Source organism: Polistes dominula, unplaced genomic scaffold (assembly GCF_049000335.1).
Source record: "Polistes dominula isolate Pdom_NZ unplaced genomic scaffold, Pdom_raw_medaka scaffold_35, whole genome shotgun sequence".
NCBI lineage: Eukaryota > Metazoa > Arthropoda > Insecta > Hymenoptera > Vespidae > Polistes > Polistes dominula.
Window position 1 is genome coordinate 3,382,006 of NW_028300968.1, and position 19,016 is coordinate 3,401,021.

The window sequence follows — 19,016 nt, forward strand, 5'->3', positions numbered from 1 at the left end:
TATAGGTAACCTTTTTTTACAGGTACCATCTAATATTATACAAATATATTTATGTTTATTATACTATATTTTAGATAGATTAAAAATTATTGAATATAAAATATTCCTAACGTGTGTAATTTTCTTATGTGCATGTATTGAAATTATTCTAGGGTGTGTTAGTTTCAACTAACAATCGATGTTATTTAAATTCTATTCGGGTTGCACTCCTCGTTTATCATTTTGGTTTTTTTGGGTTTTCAAACTTTTCTCCGTATTCTCGATAATAATTGTAAGGATTTTTTGAATGGTAGGTACTCTTATGGTGGGACGTAAGAGTTAGGTTCTTTTCTTTGAATTAAATTCGGATGTGGGCATCTTTAGGATGCACATCCCTCTTGGGTCTTCAGAAGCGATTACCTCCTCGTGGTTAGACCTGGGCAATGGATATTACTTTCTATGTAATGTTTAACATATTTTTATATGCTATACATTCCATTGCAAGTAAAATCCAGCCAAAGATCGCTTACCATGAACATTATAATTGTAATTAGTTTCTTTGAATTTTCCAATGATAATATTTTTATTCCTTTCCTTGATTCCATTTTATCCATTTCATCTAAAGAAAGAAATTACCTTGTAATGTTTTTTAATAACTTTTATATATTTACAGACATTGTAAAAGATAAGACGAAAAAGATATTGAAGATGTTTAATTCATTGACATATACGCATTTCGGTCGGTTTCCTTTTTCTTTATCGGTCTACGTTGTGGATAATAAATGAAGCTCTTATTGTAAATTGGATTGTTTCGTGAAAATGTTGCAATTGACTAAGTCTGTCCGTGTGCACGACGTTTTCCCCGATTAAATAACGAGTTAAGAGAAACCGTCGGATTTTCCAGATACTAATCCGTACGGCTTTCGGAAGCAATATAGCTTCTTCCCTAATCCATTGTCTACACCATTCTCCTTTCCAAGATGATAGCGCATTTACTAACTATTTGTCTACCATATATATAAAACATAATACTCTACTTGAGATAATGAATCGTAAAAAAAATACTGTAGATAACGTTAAAAATAAACGATTATAATACTTTAACTAACAATAAGTAAGGGGATAAAATATCGAAAGATAAAAAATAAAAAGTTGAAAATAAAATAGTTAGGAAACTTGTGTTAAATAGGACAATCAGGACGAGTTATCTTAAAGGATAAATTTCTTAAAAGTTACAGCATAATCCTTGACAATAAATGAAGCTTGTTATCAAGAAGAAAAGCATTATTTTGTATATCGATTATTTTGAGAAAAAGCGATTTCTTATAACCTTATACCGATATACGGAATAAGAGCAAAGTAAATCCAGATAAAGTGTGACATAGTTATTTTAAGAGGCAGCCTATAACTTTAAGAGAAGTTCGATAGTCGTTGGACGTGTATGTATTGCTGACGTCATAAGCATAAAATTGTGGCACGTAACTTACGCCGTAACGAAAGTGCATTCACTAATTATCCAGCAGATGATCAATTTTCAGTTCGCCTAACTTCAAAGGATTTTTATTATGAATTTTAATTAATTTTCACAGATGGCGAGATTCGGTTTTCAACATGATGGTCGATGCCCTATCTCTAAAAACGTATTTAAGAAGCATACATATAGTCAGATATTTCCTTAGAATATTTTTTATTAAGTATGTTTTATATTCGTTTCTTTACAAACCAGCAAAAATGAAGGATTCATATTTCATTGTAATATGATAAAATCAATTAACTGTTTGCAGTAGTTTTACGATAAATAAATTCAATCAATTATTGACTTGTAAAAGGTATGCAATTAATTTCACTTAAATGAACCTTCTTTTTCTTCTTTTTATTAGGACTTCATCCTGTTATCTTTAGCTTCACAATTATTTTCAGAACATTTTTTTTTTTGCTACAACGATGTCCACCTTTCGTTGTCTTCCTGTTGTTCTGCTGGAGTATTCGATAATTCCCGATTTTCCGGTATAAGTATCGCAATGATAACCTTATTCTCATACCTTTGACCTATATTTCTATTATCTGGAGCATATTAAGTATTCTTTGATTCGATCTCTCCCTCTCATTCCGTCATAATAAGTGGATATATCAAGTTCATTAATTTAATTGTTCTTCTCTATCAGAAGTACTTTTATTAAACTTGCAATCTACCATTGTAAAATTGGTTGCCAATTTGTCCGCCAATCTTTTATTTCAACGAATCGAAGATACATCATAAAAATCAAAAATGCTTTCTCAAAATTATCACGACATACAAGTAAGACGATAAAAGTGTTTTGACAGGAATAATCTTAGATTTTTCACATCGCAAATACTTCAATTACTGAACAAACATACCAATAAAGTGTTACTACTACTACGTTTTGACCTACTTCAAACATGTTGTGTGTGTGTGTGTGCATCAAGCTTTATATCAAGAAACACAAAGTGGGTATAGCTAATCGATGCCTCTTACTACACGGAAAAGAAAACTCAATATAGTATAAGTTGGTATTACAAAATACTACGTGCATGCTTACAGATTGCACCTATCTTTTCTTTTTTTATAAAATTCAAACGTTAAGATACATGTTACATATATCGTCTTTTTAAATAAGAGAACTATCATCATGTATATACTTGTGCTAACATGAATCAGGTTTTGTATCATACAGTTATCATTCAAATAGGTTCAATATAAACGATCGCTTCAATGATTCTCAAAAGTATTCAAGGGACTAAGAGATTGGAAAAGAGTAAGATATACAAAAGCGTATTCTTACAATAACAGTTCATATGTATGCAATTCAGCATATATGTTATATACTTATATAACATGGAAATATATACTACACTTCTCGCAACAAACAAAATGCTTAACATATAAGAACAGAAGACTTTCATCCATAACAACTCACGAACAAAGTTCTTTATTCTTATCGTGAAAACAATCTACATTAGCATTATCATATAATTTGAAATAAAACAATTTCGCTGAATTTGCATAAGGGCTCTGGATCTTATTAAAACTACACTGCTTGACCCCATATTATTAATTACGAGACGACAAGAAGTTCATAAAGAGAGGTCTATGTGAAAGTAAAGCATGAAAGTAAGAATAAGTAGAAAGGAAAAGTAAAGGGGAAAGAAAAAGACCTGTTTGCATAAAGAAAAATGACTCACTTATGCACGTTCCTTTTTTCAAAAAGTTACAACAAATATTATATTACAATACGAATATTTGAATAAAAGGTATATTGAAAGATTACAAAATATTTAAGCTAAAACATTCATAAAAATAAAACAAGAAATATTATTAATAGGTTGGATAGGTTTAAAAGATGAGATAATTCAAAGAAATAGGCTTTTGGGAATAAAAAAAAAATGACTTACCATAAGATCGCTCATTATTTTAACTTCATATTAAAGATTCCTGAAAACCGATTATCAAATTCCTTTGGACTCCCACTACCACCCTTTCCTACCCTATACCATTTCCGTTGACGTATATTCTCTTTCTCTCTACCCTTTTCATTTACCCACTCGATTACTTTTCTCTCTCTCTCTCTCTCGATGCCGAGCTAGCTTTTCCTATCACCATGGTCGTCTTAGTCCTCGGTCTCTTCTTCCACCCTTCCTTCATTCTTCCTTTCGCTCCGTGTCGCGATATTAGAATCTACCCCCCTTGAAGCCACCTCAAGAAATCCGATCGAACTTCTCTTCCTACTTCTTCATTGGTATTCCTAATGCCAAGGAAAGACGTAGTAACGTCGTTTAAAAGCTCAGGACTCGGTTCAATTAAAATCGCAGTAGTCCACAGTAAATCTAATCTCGACGGTCACCATTTTTGATCTTATTAAAAGTAAAAAAGAAAAAAGAAAATACATTAAAGAGAAATATAACGAATTTATTTATTGACAACCATCTGTTAAAACAGATGGAACATAAAAATACTTCGTCGATTTAAATGTATATTGTTGCAAAAATATTGTAAAAACTTGTCACGTTTAAGGAAATAAACCCCTGTTATCTTATGGTCCACCAACGACACTAAGAAAATAAATGATAGTCTTTTTTCTTGACCATACATTACGAAGTTGTCAGCTTTCATCTTGAAATAAATGATCGCCTAAGGCTACCTAAAACTATGAATCAATCAAATTACTTTTTCACATCTCGATTCAAAAGAAATATCATTCGCTGATATAATTCGATTATTTGACGAATATGCGAAATACAAAATTGATGATAATATAATGAGAAAAAGTTCGCAAAAAGTATCCCCTGGAAATAAAAAAAGATAATCGACAGAATTTACGAGTAGAAAAGAAAAAGAACAAAGTTGAACGATCACGCTATCGCTTTATGAAGCTATCCAATTTTATTTCTTTTCTATTTCGTTAACCTTTTCAAATATTCTTTGATCACAGTCTTCAAATAACCAATTCAAAATGATCCAGGTAAAAAAGTATGCAACGTACAGTGAGGAATAATTAATTTAATCAAATTTCATTCGAGATTTCTCAAGTGAAAAAATATTGTTCTATTTCTTTTTTACGAAATTAAAGCAGCTTGTACGCTCTGATTAATCATAAAGGATTTCACGTGAAAAGTAATACGTAAAAATTGTCTAAAATAATAATTTAAACATAAAATGAAAATCCTTAAGTATACCAGACACAATAATAATAATAATGATTTAAAATAATATGATAAATATATTACAATTCCTTTAGACGACTAAAGTAAACTATAAAAACAAATTAAGTTGATTATAAAACGTGATATTAATTCTTATAATTAATTTGACACTTATTACAAAAATTCTCTTAGTAACGGCAAAACCTATTCCATAAACGAAATGATAACACAGGAATGAAATTATTCGCCACAGTTAGCAACGTGTTAACTACCGTGAAATTAAAGCTTCTCACGTGTAATCACATAATTTCCGCTTGCTGAAATGGCGTGACGATTATGCGAAAATGATCACGCATATTGCAGCATGGATTAGATTTCGATATACAAATACGAATGTTGTTTCATTTATACCATTTGTCATCTCAATTTGAGAACAATAATAAGTTACAATATTTTGGATAAACTGAAGAAAAAGTATTATATTTCTTTAAATGGAAAATTTCAAAGAAAATTCTAATCTTTTATTATTTTCTTGAAAATATTTCTATCGATCGATCCCTTTAGAAGGGTGGACCATCATCTTCGACAATGCTACACAAAGAGTAATATTATCGGAAAGTATAAAACTTAAGATTACTTTCTATTGTATTCTATTCGAAACGAAATAGCTTTTCAAAGAAAATATTCTTATCGATATAACCTATTTCAAATATCATTATATATCATAATAAAAAAAGAAAATTTACCATTGTTAACAATTAATATTAACATTAACATACTCGCGAGTAATCTTTACAACATATTTTCATTTAATCTTATACACAAGTCATATATATATATATATATATATATATATATATATATAATATATATAACACATAGGCAAAACTATCATCTCATTTAATTAATATCTAATCGAGCAATATTATTAATATGAACAAAATATCGTATCGAAAAATAAAATCCTACTTTAAATCGAATATCCGTAGCAAAATGTACAATGATAAGAAAAATAAAAAAAAACAAACAAAAAATGATTATACTTGCATCAATGTTAAATCTCGCTTAAGAATATTATTGTCAAAACACGGTTAAAGTTTACTACCTGTATACACATTTTAAGAACGGCAACTGTTCCCTAATGGATTAAATTCGGTGGTGTAATTATTGCTATGCCTCATTGAAGAAACAGAGCACTCGTGAAAGGGGCCAGCTTAGCCTACTTTTTTCCATTTGGAAAATTGCTTACTTCAAACAATATATATATATATATATATTGTATATATGTACATATCTTAAAAGGTATAAAGTAACTAACGCTTCTTCCGTAATAGAAATCATTGTAGATGCGAAGAAGAAATTGAAATACATGAAGATGTGAGGACATTGTATTCAATATGTGTTTCGTTCAAGTACTGATATAAGTATTTAGAAGAAAGATAAGTAAAAATCCGGTTGTAGTTGAAAAAAATTGAAAAATACCGGCTGAACGACGTGAACTTTTGTGCCACCTTGCTCTTTCTCGTGGCAAAACTTCGCTGACGGTAACGTAAAGTAACGTTCCTCCTGCTAATCCTTGCAAAATCGGTAACAATATTCGAGACCAAGATGCATTTTCCTGCGTAAAAAAATGTCTTTCATTTAAAATTTTATAATAATATTAAATGTTCATTCAATTTCATTAAAAATGCGTGCACATTTATTTGAAGTGAAAACTTTCTTAGAATAGGCATACACACTGTATAATTATATTATTTTTACTTTTTTTCTAATTATTTATTTAATATTTATAAATATGCGCGCCTGTAAGGATGCAACCCTCCAGACACACTTTGAAAATGTTGCTTGCGAGCGCCATCTACTGGGACGGAATTTTTATGCAGTCCAAACTTTTTGTACAAGCATGTATTACGGGTTGCCTATCTTTCGAGCAGAATAAAAATTCCATTCCAACAGATGGCGCTCGAAAGCAAAATTTTCAAAGTGTGTCCGGAGGGTTACATCTTGACAGGCGCGAATTTTTATAATTATTAAATAAATAATTACAAAGAAAGAAAAATAATAGTGTGTGATCGGCACACATGTTTTCCTTTTCCAATCATAGCTTACCTGTGATGTAAACATACCAATTCCTATTCCTATGACCGAACTAATGGAGAATACTAAACTCGCTAAAGCAAGTTTACATTTGGAACTACCAGTACCCATTAATTCCAAACCCATACAAAATCCAACGATAAACTTATGGGATGCCACCGCCACTACAAAAAGTAAAACCTGTAATTCATTCAGAATCAAATATTATTTATTTTATTCTACTAAAATGAATCATATATTAAGAAGTTCCATTAATTAATAATCTTACGAACCTCGGCTGGCTTTTTTTGCAAGCCAATAGCCAATCCCTCTAAAATTGAATGAATAGTGAGAGCCAGCAAAAGACCTACTGGACCCACGTTGGCATCTGAACAAGGTTCGGAATGAGAGCCATGACATAAAAATGTCAACTCCTCGTGACAAGGTGAAGCCGCAGGTGCATTTGGTACGTATTGCATCGATCCGTAATAACTTGATCTCCAATTTGGGAATTCATTGGTCCCCCGTAAATTCGATTGATACTTCGTTGTCGTTTTAATGTCGTTTGAACTAACGCCTCTCACATTTTGGTTACCCACATTGTAACCAATCTGATGAAAATGGGATCGCTGATTTTCTCTATAATAAAGATTGCATTTGGATAAATTCCCATCGATCTGTCATCATAAAGGATTGAGTATAAACCTAGTGGTTTTATCGTAGTCCTATCAATTACTTTGAAAGCTTTTTTCAAATAATAAGATTTAATAGAAATGGTACTACTAATGTAAAAAAAACGTTCGAATAAAAAATGGCAAATGTTTTTTCCATTCGAAGATAGAATCAGTTAAATCTTTTAAGTTAACATGTATTCTCGTCGATACTATTTTCGTTTATTTTCGTTTCTTTTCATTTCGTTTCGTTTCGTTTCGTTTCATTTCATTTCATTTCGTTTGGCAAACATGATAGCTTTTTTAAAACGCCACAAAGGCCGATCAACCGAGCGCATGCGCATCTTAAGACACCCGATAATGCGTTTATCTTCTAAACGAATTTTCCAAACAATTTGATGCTTCAAAGTCGACCAAATATAGCGACCAAGAGAATCGATTACGCTAAAGATAAAAGATACCGCATAGCTCGAGACACGAATGTATTTTTCTCAACATCACTTCTATTTTTATCGTTAAATGTGCTAAACCCGAGCTATCGATCTTCGGTTAGTTTGTATATCAATTTATTACTACAAACCATTTGTGGTTTGAAAAGATAAGATGGAGAAGAATAAAACACATAATATGGAACGAGAAAACATATAAGGTCTTAGGTCATAAGCCCTGTAACAAAGGAAAACTTGTCCTATCTTTCCTACGAACGTAACAACATTTGTAATGAACAAAAAAAGCTAATTAATTCTAATGTCTCTTGAACAAGACAAAGAATATATAATTTGGCATGTTAAAAATGTTTGTATTCTTCAATTATACCTACCGACGATCTTGAAAATGTCTACCTCCGTGGGCATGATTATGTGAGTTTGACGAATGATCGATATTCCTACCCCAAAAATAATGAACACACTCGTCAACGAAATAAAGTAAAAGAAATCCACATGTGATAGCAAGTTCTCCGTATTTTGGTAAAGATTCTCTTACTTCTGGCAACATGTGAAGTATCGAAGTTGCTAATAAGACACCTCCGCCAAAACATAATACACAGGAAAGTAATAACTTTTCTTGAAAATCTCTTATACGCGATACGAAACAAGCTGGTACAATGCTAACGATGAAACTACCGATTCCTATCGTTAATATCGACGCGATTTTCACTTGTGTCGCGGTCACGTACATTTTTCTCTTCTGTTTTTTCTTTTTTTTTCTTTTTTTTCTAAAGTACACCTTTAAAGCTTCTCTTATAGACTGTACGATATAGTCGGAAATACTCTTATTCGTCTCCTTACTTGGTGTTAATCTACCGGACACGATAAGATCGATACTCGAAAGATATCGGAAAGTAAAACGAAGCGATTGATCTTCTACGCTAAAACAACGTTCGGACAGATATCTATGATCTAATTGTAAAAAGGATTTTAATTATTAATTTCATATTTTTCAGCCGATTAAAAAATTATTTTTAAAATCAATGAGATAATACAATAATTGATATAAATTTATTGAAAATAAATGAGAAATTCATCATAATCTCTCAATATCCATGTGCATCTTGACATTCTCCAATTTCGGCCTTTTACAATCAAAGATATATATATATATATATATATATATATATATATGTATCTTACAGTTCTTAAGGTTAGTTCTCATTTCTGCTACTATTAGCGCTATAATTCGTTTGTATCAAGTTGTCGGTAAAACAGAACGCTATAAAAATATGATAAAAAAGGTTGAATTATTAATAAAGCTTTCTTTAAAATAATTACATAAAAATAAATATGCAATAAATAACAACAGAACAATTTATATGTACGTATCTATTTGGATAGATTATAAAAAATAATAAATATTTCTTGTAGATTAAATTATTATCAACGGATAATAAAACTTCAACGTATCATCATAAGCATTGATTAAATAAAATCAATTATAAAATAAATAATTACTTTGAAATTCATATATTAAATTAACTGTGAGCGAAGCAGTAATTTTATTAGTTTTTTTTTATATAAAATTGTAATTTTATCTTTAAATAGTTGTACAAACTGTTCGCGTATTAGAATCAGTGCATTAGTGAAAATTTCAAATTTACCGCTTTTGTACCGGAAGTGCAATGATTGAGTGCAAAGTAGTTTTTAAATAAATTTAGAATCAGTGATCATACGAGTAATAGAAATAAATACAAATCAAACGCGAATTAATATTAATGTTACTCGTTGTATAAAAATATTTCAGTCACGAATAAAAAAACTCATTTATAGCTTCTTATTTACGTTAATAAGAAACTGCATCCATGCAGAACATTGCACACAGGTATATGAGTACCTGGAATCTAGTTTGACGACAAACATTCATTAAAACTTCATATGAATTTGTATCACAATGTATAATTTTCTTTTACATGTATATTTATCTATCAATATATATATATTTAATATAATTGATAATAGAATATTTTGTAAATTGTAGATATCATTAGTAAAATTATACATGTCTTACAAAATGTTACAGCAGAGGGAGAGTAAAAACGTAACTGTAATTTTATGATATTAACATTATCAGTGAAACATATGGATCAATTTAATCATATATCTCTTCATATTCTCAAGGCCTTAGATTGTTATTTACTGTAGAATAGATAAGCTAGTCACAGTATCTTGTTGAATAGCATTTTCAATGTATACTGTAGATAATGTAAAGATAGATCGATATTTTCTTTTATTATTAAAATAAATAATTATATATACAGTGCATTTTATAAAAAGTAAATTGTTTCAAATAAATTTGAAAGTTTATGCGTTATGGTTTAAGGTTATATTTACATTTTGAGTTTATTCTATACAAATATAATATAATATACAAATGTTTCGTAAAATCTACGTTGGTAGAAATTTTTCTGATGCAATTAATGCATTAAGAAACGCATCTACTAATCCTTCAAATCGAGTAAGTTTAAAAATACTTTATATACATTTCATATTTACAGTAACAATTAATTAGAATGCACTTCTGAACATTTTAATATGTAAATTATTAATGTTCCTACTTGATTTTAGATACAGGAATTTAGAGAGAAATTAAATACTTATAGTAATGATATACTAACAGATTCATTTAAAAGACATCATACTTATCTTAGGATTTCAATTACAGAACGTTGTAACCTTCGCTGTATGTAATTTTATATACTTTATATCTATGTCTAGATTGATAAAACATTTTATTTTATATTTATTATACATTTTTCAAATGAAGGTACATATTGTATGCCAGTGGAAGGTGTCAAATTAACTGCAAAAGATGGAATTTTGACAACAGAAGAAATAATTAGGCTAGCAGCTTTGTTTACGAAAGAAGGCATATGTAAAATACGATTGACAGGTGGTGAGCCTACAGTTCGTAAAGATGTGGTTGATATTATTGGTAACTATAACAAATTGAAATAATAAATTTCTATATATTAATGTGTATAATAATTATATTTATTAAATGTATTTAGCGGAACTAAAAAAATTAGAAAATTTAGAACAAGTAGCAATTACAACAAATGGTTTGACATTAACACGTCAATTACCAGCTCTTCAAAGAGCTGGTCTAGATGCTTTAAATATTTCACTCGATACTCTTAAAGTAGATCGGTTTGAGCAATTTACACGTAGAAAAGGATGGGCAAAAGTTATGGCTTCCATAGATTTGGCTGTTCAACTAGGATATAATCCAGTAAAAGTAAGTAATTATTTTAAGATGGAGAACAACATATAATCAATCATAAAGCATCTTAATTTGAATAGGTGAATTGTGTAGTAATGCGAGGCTTTAACGACGATGAACTAGTTGATTTTGTTGATATGACCAAAGATCGTCCATTGGATATACGTTTTATAGAATACATGCCATTTTATGGAAATGAATGGAAAGAAAATAAGATGGTTTCATTTAATGAAATGAAAAAGATTATTAGGCAAACTTATCCAGAGTTTCAGGCACTACCAAATAAATTAAATGATACATCCAAGGTTTTTGTTATTTTTCTTTATGTAAGCTAATATTCAAAAATATATTTAATAATGAACTTTTTCTTTATTTTTTAGGCATATCAAGTTCCTGGTTTTGTTGGACAAGTAGGCTTTATTACATCTATGACTCATAACTTTTGTAGTTCTTGTAATCGATTAAGAATTACAGCGGATGGTAATTTGAAAGTTTGTTTATTTGAAGGAGATAGTGAAGTCTCGTTAAGAGACGCTCTTCGCAATGGAACATCCGAAGAAGATTTAAAAGAAATAATTCGTAAAGCAGTATGGGGAAAGAAAAAACAACATGCAGGTACATCGCATAAATTGTTTATTCGCTTAAATGAATGATTTCCTTAAAAGCGATAGCGTTTATACTGTATATGTTTCAGGAATGTTCAATTTATCCCAGATGGAAAACAGACCAATGATTTTAATCGGTGGTTAAATTTAGATTATTCCAATCGATGATCTATCTACATATTACTAAAAAAAAAAACTATATTTTTTATATCTGTACAGACGTTATCGCTATATTAGATAGAAGATTCTTAATAGTATACAAATTTTAATGAAGCATAATGCTAATTCAATTTATTTCATACAGTTAATCAAAGAGACAAATGTTTGTTTAAGACAAAAGTGCAATACAAGAAACATAAACTACTAGAAAATGTCTCTTGGGAGAATTATGTATCATATATGAATGACTTTGGTCAGCATCATCAGCGAGTTGCTAGAATGTATTCTACACTTTCTCATATAGATGAAACTGGCAAAGCTAATATGGTCGATGTAGGAGGTAAAAATGAAAGTAAACGAATAGCAATAGCTAAAGGAGAGATTCAGGTAGGACCTGTTATAAGTAAATTGATAGCAGAAAATAATGTAAAGAAGGGAGATGTATTATCAGTTGCACAGTTAGCTGGCATAATGGCTGCTAAACGGACTTCAGAATTAATACCATTGTGTCATCCTCTAAATGTATCATATATAAACGTAAACTTAAAATTAAATGAAGAATCGCATTTAGTAGAAATTATAGCCGAAGTAAGATGTACTGGAAAAACTGGAGTTGAAATGGAGGCTTTAACAGCCGTATCATTAGCTGGACTTACAATTTATGATATGTGCAAACATGCAGCCACTACACATAATATGAAAATAACAAATATAGAATTAGTATCGAAAACAGGTGGTACAAAGGGTAATTATATTAAAAAGTAAATTGGTGCTATACATTGTAAATAATATTGATCAGATATTTTTATAAATTTGGATATTATCAATTATTTATTTTCCTGTGGAAACATGAATAATGTAGAAGAATTTTATTCTGTTATTTTTTATAACAGCGATTGTGTTACAATTAATATATAAATATTTAATAGAATAAAATATTAATCGTATATGTATTTAATTCCTGGTAAAATATGTGTATTATAAATATATAATTAGTATATATTTTAAGTAATATGTAGTATGTGCTTTTCCGATTAGATGGCGACACATATTTTACCGGTCGGTAAAATAAAGTAATAGTTATTATCGCTAGATGGCAATAAATGTTTTACCAGTCGATAAAATAAAGTAATAGTTTTTACCGCTAAATGGTAGCACATATTTTACAGTCGGTAATAAAATACAGATTTTCCAATATATTTTTGTCATTGCAGCTGCATTCTATGTGTATAATAATTCACAAGGAATTTCTAAAAAGATGACGTGGGTTTATACAAATATATAAATTTCTGGTCTTAGTCGATTCTCAGTAATGTTTTCAAATTCCCAGTAAGATGTACAATAATAAATTTCATACATGTTGAGAACTGCACATTAGAATGTATCTGCCATTTGTTTTCTCAATTTGTGATAACTAAGGTAAAAAGATAAATGTTTCATTTGTAAAAAAAAGAAGATAATATCGTGTTATATAGGTGAATGGGATCCTTAAGCGCAATCGCAGATGAAGAAAGTACAGCGCGGGCGCGATGCACCCCTTCAATTCGAGCTTTCAATCCACCCCCATGAAAACCTACTCTTTAGTACTTCGGGTGCTACCGGAGCGCATTACCACGAAGATGGATTCTTAAATCGATTTCTATTCTTTTTCTTCTCCTTCTTCTTCTTTTAACGACACTATAAAATATAAATAATTGTTATCTCGATCGGTAATCATTTCTCAAATTGATTTGTCATCAATTTACACATACGATCATATTACAGTTGTTCATGATTACAGACTGTAAAAGATCAAACGATCATTTCTGTTCGATCGGTGAAAGTTTAATCTCGGTGAAATGTGTAAAAAAAAAGAAAAATCTTTCAACGATTGACTTAAGTTCAAAGAAGACGTATTATCATCATTTTGAGAAGAGAAACGTGACAAGGCACGGATCGTGATTCGTTTAAAAAATAATTATCAATTTAAACAGGAGATTATTGTCATCGTTGTAAGATGCAAAGGATTATTTAAAAATATGCCATGCAATTTGGAAAAGCTCGATGATCCATGAGCAAAGATGAACGATAGTCGAATATAAAAAATGGCACCATTCCACGGCATGGTCCTACTGTTGCTAGGAATTGGTTACCTGTTACACGCGGAACCAACTTTCGGTCATCGCGATATAGGTAGACTTCATCAATTTATTTTTTTCTATTTCTTGCTCGTGGTTGTATTTTGTACCAATTTACATTTTGTACCAGGCATAATCGCGGACGACGTTAGATCAAGTCACAAAGATGATCACGAATATTCACCAATCGTAGCACATTTTTACGAAGAACATCTCGACGAGAAGATGTACAAGAAATTTCGTATGAAAAGGCACACATATTTTTACGATGATCTTCCTCAAAACGTGACGGTTGCTGTTGGTCAATCAGCCGTTTTGTCGTGTCGCGTAGAAAATTTAGAAAAACAGGACCGTGAGTTTTATTTTATTTGATTTTATATAAGAAAAACAAGACGTGGAATAATGTTTAAAAGCTCGTGAAAAGTTTCACCTGAGATTTCTTATATCTTAGGTATCTTGGATGAGAAAAAAAGACGTAAGGATTTTAACGTCTATGAAGACGACGTATACAGCCGACAAGAGATTCGTGATAATCGGTAAATCGCCAAACTGGGATCTGCAAATTGATTCTGTACAACCTGACGATGCTGGTATTTACGAGTGTCAAGTTAATACCGAGCCAAAGATGGACAGAACGGTCAATTTAAAGGTTTTGGGTGAGCAATTATTAAGGAATGAAATAATAATATATATATAGATCCGATATTAAATTGGTAAAAATGACGTTTTTCGTTACACAAGACGTACAAGCGAAAATCCTTGGTTCCGAAGAGGTATACGTGAAGAAAGGAAGTAAAATAAGTTTGACTTGTACCGTCGACATGCAGGACGTCCCACCGAGCAACGTGACTTGGTATCACGCTGGTTCGGTCATCGACTTTGATAGTCCAAGGTGCGTCAGATAAATAAAATATAAATGTCGCGATTACTAAAAAACAATCATATGAAATTCCTTACGTTCGATAGGGGTGGCGTTTCTCTGGAAACTGAAAAGGGCAAGAGCTTTACCAAAAGCATGTTGGTAATAACGCGCGCGTTACTCAACGACAGCGGCAATTACACGTGCTTCTCGAACAAGGCTGCACCAGCTAGCGTGGTGGTTCACGTGTTGAACGGTGAGAGATATTATATAGGAGCTTCTCTTTCATTCCTGACAATTTCTTTAGATAAGTGTGTGTCTATATTTGTGGCTTCAGGGGTGGAGGGTTCGTATGCCGTTGCCAATATTAGTTGGGCCCTTTAGTTTGAAATCTGTTCGCAGGGGAACATCCTGCGGCGATGCAACACGGAGGCAGCGACAGTGTCAACAGAAGAATAATCATGTTCCTCGCGATCGTTATTCCGATCGTGATATTTCGGTGAGCGATGCTGATTTTATATATCGAACGAACGACGCGTTCCTGTAATATATACCTATATATATATATATATACATAAACGTAAGAGGATGTTGGTGCGCGAATGGAACTGTGATCGCGAACTTCGATGTACCTAATATGTAAAAACAAATTGACTTTTCTATCGACTTAGACAATTTCATGTAACCCGTTCTACTCTGATCACTCTCGTACACACACATCTACATACACAGGACACAACAGACAAACACGATGCGTATCATCGTATCCTATAATACGGCGAAACTCATCGCTGTAAATTAACGTCGATCTGTATCATTGCATGTCGATCCTGAAATGTATCATTGCTACGGCCTAATAAATTTCTCTCAAATGACAATGTTAAAATACATTTTCTAAGAAAGTCATCGAATCAAGAAGTAAAGTAAGTGTTGCCATAAAACGAGTTAGTTGCAACGTTCTCGCGAATCTCTCGAATTCTTCAACGAATTTTCAAATTCATCTTATAGTTACTTAATTACAAGAACCTTTCCTTTGTTGGTAATAGCATTATCATCGACGAATTGGGGTCACGTTCCCAATAATGAAAGAGGAAAGGAATATACTCACTCGAAGGTTGGAATATGCGTTCCTTTCCTCTCTCTCTCTCTTTTTCTTTCTCTTTGTCTTTGTCTTCTTCTCCTTTTTCTCAATCTTCGTCTATTTCCACCCACTTCCTTCCTTCTACCGTCCTTTTCCTATGTCCACACACGTCCCACGAGTGCTGGTGGTACTACGGATGCTGGCTTCATTTTATGCAAATCACACAGAAGCATCTGTTAGATGCTCACCACGAAACGGAAACTCAGACACATCGGGCTATGTAAATTCATGAGATTCTCCTTGTTCCCTTGTGCGATAGAGAGAGAGAAACTCATCAGTACTTTCCCTTCTATCGGTTAAACTTTGAATTACGCTATACGAAGTATTTACAAACGAGGGAGAGTATTTTGAAATTGGATTTTTTTTCGAACTTTTATCCCCACTTCCTCGCGATATAATATAAGTTTGGAAGAAATTGTCCATCTTATAATCGTTATATTGTGAAAATTTCTCAAGCAACAACTAGATTGCACTTAGCAACGTTTACTGCAGTTTCCTCTTTGGATAATGACATGTTGACCTAGCGTTAATGGATCCCGTGTGATCTGACTATAATTAGCGGAACACCGAAGACATGCGGTTCCATGTTGTATTCGCTGCAAGCGAGTTGACCATGTAAGCTAGATGATCGATAGTAGTATATCAACGTCATTGTATACACGATACTTCAAAATATTCCCTATAGGGGGTTCGTTCAGGATGGAAAAATGCTTAATACTTTACCCCTACTCTTCCTTTTGCTTCTCAGCGTACTTTTGCCTAACCGTTGATGCATAATTCATAACTACTCTTTCTGTACTCCGGTAACCATTAAACCGTGCAGTTTTAAGAAATGCAAAAACCTCTACCCACCCCCTACACCTTTGCCTTTATCATGGGAAAAGCATTTTTATGCGAAAGTTTCAGAAAAAAGAGGTGATGCGTTTGTTTGTTTTTCTTTTTCTTTCTTCCCCCGTTCGAATATCTTTTTTAAATGTTCGTTATGATCAAAAAAAGGTTTGCTGAAGAGAGAGAGATATAGTGGTATAAAGTGAAAGAGAACATAGAATGAAATCACGCGAAGGGGTTAAAGAAAATCCAGTTGAATTATACAAGGAATTCTACTATACACGTAAATGCCTTCTTTATTGAGGAGTTTAGAGCGTCTCGCGAAACCTCAGGAACAAGAGGTAGGGTGCTGTGGTTGGGAGGGAAGAACCGTGAATGTAATAAAAGTATGTACGTGGATGAAATGGCAGGAGTCGAGTAGTTATGAGACGTTTTAGACGAAACTTCAAAATCATGCTTCTCGTTCTCATTCGCACGAGAGATCCAACTACCCAATATTTTTTTTTTAACCACCCTTTTCCCAACTCTGCTTGCACGTTCTGTTCTACTAATATATATATATATACATAAATATGAGCATGGTTGCGAAATGATGGTTGCGTCAGGATTTGTGGACAACAAAATCTTGATTTTATACTTCTTTTTCTAAATCTAATAATTTTGTTAGAAATACTTACATATAATAAATCTGACAACGGATTGGTCAGATGGCAAAAACTGAAAAAGTGGAAAAAAAAGATAAAAAGTGTTTTTATTCTCGGCGTTACGTGATTGCAATTCACTCTGCTTGCAGATAAATTAAACTATAACCTCGTATATATCCTTGCATTTTATATGACCCTGTGAATTATCCTAAAGCACATGGAAGGCACGTACGTGACATTTCGCTGGCTTTAAAAACGTCGGACTCGGGTACGCGATAAATGTAATAATCGTGGAAATGAACGAAAAATTACGCCAGGAAGATAAGCAGATAGAATATGTTTTATCTTAACGCTTTTCATTTAGCCAGATTATATTAATGGTACTTTGATTCGCATAGTTATAAATTAAATCGATAAAAAACATTTCTACTAGTTTTTTAATGTATATTTTTTTTGTCTTTTAAAAGAGGAATCGATGGTGAAAATGATTTTGTTTTTTATATGAATTTTATCAAGATAACACGTACAACAACCGTGTCGTGTTTGATAAAAAACGAAAGGAGAAAAAACATAATAAAAAGAAATAGTTATCATCGTCTGTGTACAATTCAATCGAGTGCGAAGAAGAAAAAGAAAAAGAAGAAGAGAACTTTTTTGTAAAGTTCTTTAGGAATTTTCTAACCGTGAGAAAGAAAAGAAAAAGGGACCAATGAGGTGGCTGTGCTGGTTAAATGATTTTACCGAACGACAGAGTTTTATCGAGTTTAACCAAAGAGTTTGACGACACATGTTCGTACAACTTTTACTTATGAAAGTAGAAATAAAAATAATATACTTCATGAAATCTTTATGATTTATTTATCGATTAATCTCGACACTTTTTTGTACTCGATAAGTTCATTGATGAATTTTTTTTTTTTTTTTTTTTATAGAATAACGATACGAATAGATACCTTTGGAACTTTTCATTTAAATTGATCATAACGAACGATTAATTTTTATTTCCTTAAAGATATTTTTTCTTTTTTTATAATACAAAGAACTTCATTTTCCAAGTAAAAAGTACTTTTATAGAAAGATCCATGCTTGGAAAAAAAAAGTTTCGTCGTTTCTCGACTATGGGCTGAGAATAGTAAGTAAAACTACAAACTTTCGGTCTCTTTTTTAGCCCGACACTCTTTTATTCTTACCGAAACAAACTTTTCAAAGGGAAACTACTTCTTGTTATGACAAGGCGATTAAAAAGTCCAAGAGCATTCGCGTTTATCCGTTAGATTCAAAGAGAATATTTTTCAATTGTCAACTAACGCACAGTTCGGAAAAAAAGAAAAGAGAAAAAAAGTCAAATGGATTTTCTTTATTTCGAATTATTTCTAATCCGATATTGTATCATTGATATATAAAACTGTAAACGAATGATTGACAATCCGTACGTGTACGTTTACGATCGAAACGTTTGATTTAACATTTCTAGCTCTGTTCGTGTCGTTCTTCTTCCTTTTATAATTTTTTTTTAAACGAACGTGAATTTGTTGATATAACATTTTTTTACGATTAAAAT

The 19,016-nt window shown here is 31.5% G+C and overlaps 3 protein-coding genes across 4 annotated transcripts; 2 read left to right on the forward strand and 1 right to left on the reverse strand.

Annotated features, from left to right (window-relative positions):
• Positions 1-6,017: 6,017 nt before the first annotated feature.
• Positions 6,018-9,309, reverse strand: Zip88E (Zinc/iron regulated transporter-related protein 88E). The gene is made up of 4 exons (XM_015327797.2): positions 8,209-9,309; positions 7,011-7,356; positions 6,751-6,918; positions 6,018-6,259 (listed from the first exon to the last, which is right to left on the reverse strand). The coding sequence occupies exons 1-4, from the start codon at positions 8,565-8,567 to the stop codon at positions 6,050-6,052; spliced, it is 1,083 nt and encodes a 360-aa protein (XP_015183283.1). The 5' UTR covers positions 8,568-9,309; the 3' UTR covers positions 6,018-6,049.
• A 514-nt stretch (positions 9,310-9,823) lies between these two features.
• On the forward strand, positions 9,824-12,808 carry Mocs1 (Molybdenum cofactor synthesis 1). Of its 2 annotated transcripts, none has more exons than XM_015327893.2 (7): positions 9,824-10,337; positions 10,448-10,562; positions 10,647-10,814; positions 10,891-11,117; positions 11,183-11,407; positions 11,483-11,717; positions 12,012-12,808. In XM_015327893.2, the coding sequence occupies exons 1-7, from the start codon at positions 10,254-10,256 to the stop codon at positions 12,629-12,631; spliced, it is 1,674 nt and encodes a 557-aa protein (XP_015183379.2). In that variant the 5' UTR covers positions 9,824-10,253; the 3' UTR covers positions 12,632-12,808. The 2 variants fall into 2 exon arrangements, with proteins under 2 accessions (XP_015183379.2, XP_015183380.2); XM_015327894.2 differs by lacking the exon at positions 12,012-12,808 and adding an exon at positions 11,797-11,923.
• Positions 12,809-12,951: 143 nt separating this feature from the next.
• Positions 12,952-15,720, forward strand: LOC107070055 (protein CEPU-1). Its single transcript, XM_015327898.2, is given in 7 exon segments — positions 12,952-14,038; positions 14,114-14,325; positions 14,327-14,335; positions 14,435-14,639; positions 14,725-14,875; positions 14,950-15,098; positions 15,245-15,720. Coding segments are annotated over 7 exon segments (915 nt in total). The 5' UTR covers positions 12,952-13,950; the 3' UTR covers positions 15,346-15,720.
• Positions 15,721-19,016: the final 3,296 nt, after the last annotated feature.

What these genes read in the sequence shown, in the direction of transcription:
- Mocs1 (XM_015327893.2), top strand. Translation starts at nt 10,254, where the DNA reads ATGTTTCGTAAAATCTACGTTGGTAGAAATTTTTCTGATGCAATTAAT. An exon ending in AGAACGTTGTAACCTTCGCT is followed by an intron (nt 10,563 to 10,646) that starts GTATGTAATTTT and finishes TTTCAAATGAAG; the next exon opens with GTACATATTGTATGCCAGTG. An exon ending in TAGGATATAATCCAGTAAAA is followed by an intron (nt 11,118 to 11,182) that starts GTAAGTAATTAT and finishes TAATTTGAATAG; the next exon opens with GTGAATTGTGTAGTAATGCG.
- Zip88E (XM_015327797.2), bottom strand. Translation starts at nt 8,567, where the DNA reads ATGTACGTGACCGCGACACAAGTGAAAATCGCGTCGATATTAACGATA. An exon ending in AGACATTTTCAAGATCGTCG is followed by an intron (nt 7,357 to 8,208) that starts GTAGGTATAATT and finishes TCTTTATTATAG; the next exon opens with AGAAAATCAGCGATCCCATT. An exon ending in TGCAAAAAAAGCCAGCCGAG is followed by an intron (nt 6,919 to 7,010) that starts GTTCGTAAGATT and finishes AATGAATTACAG; the next exon opens with GTTTTACTTTTTGTAGTGGC.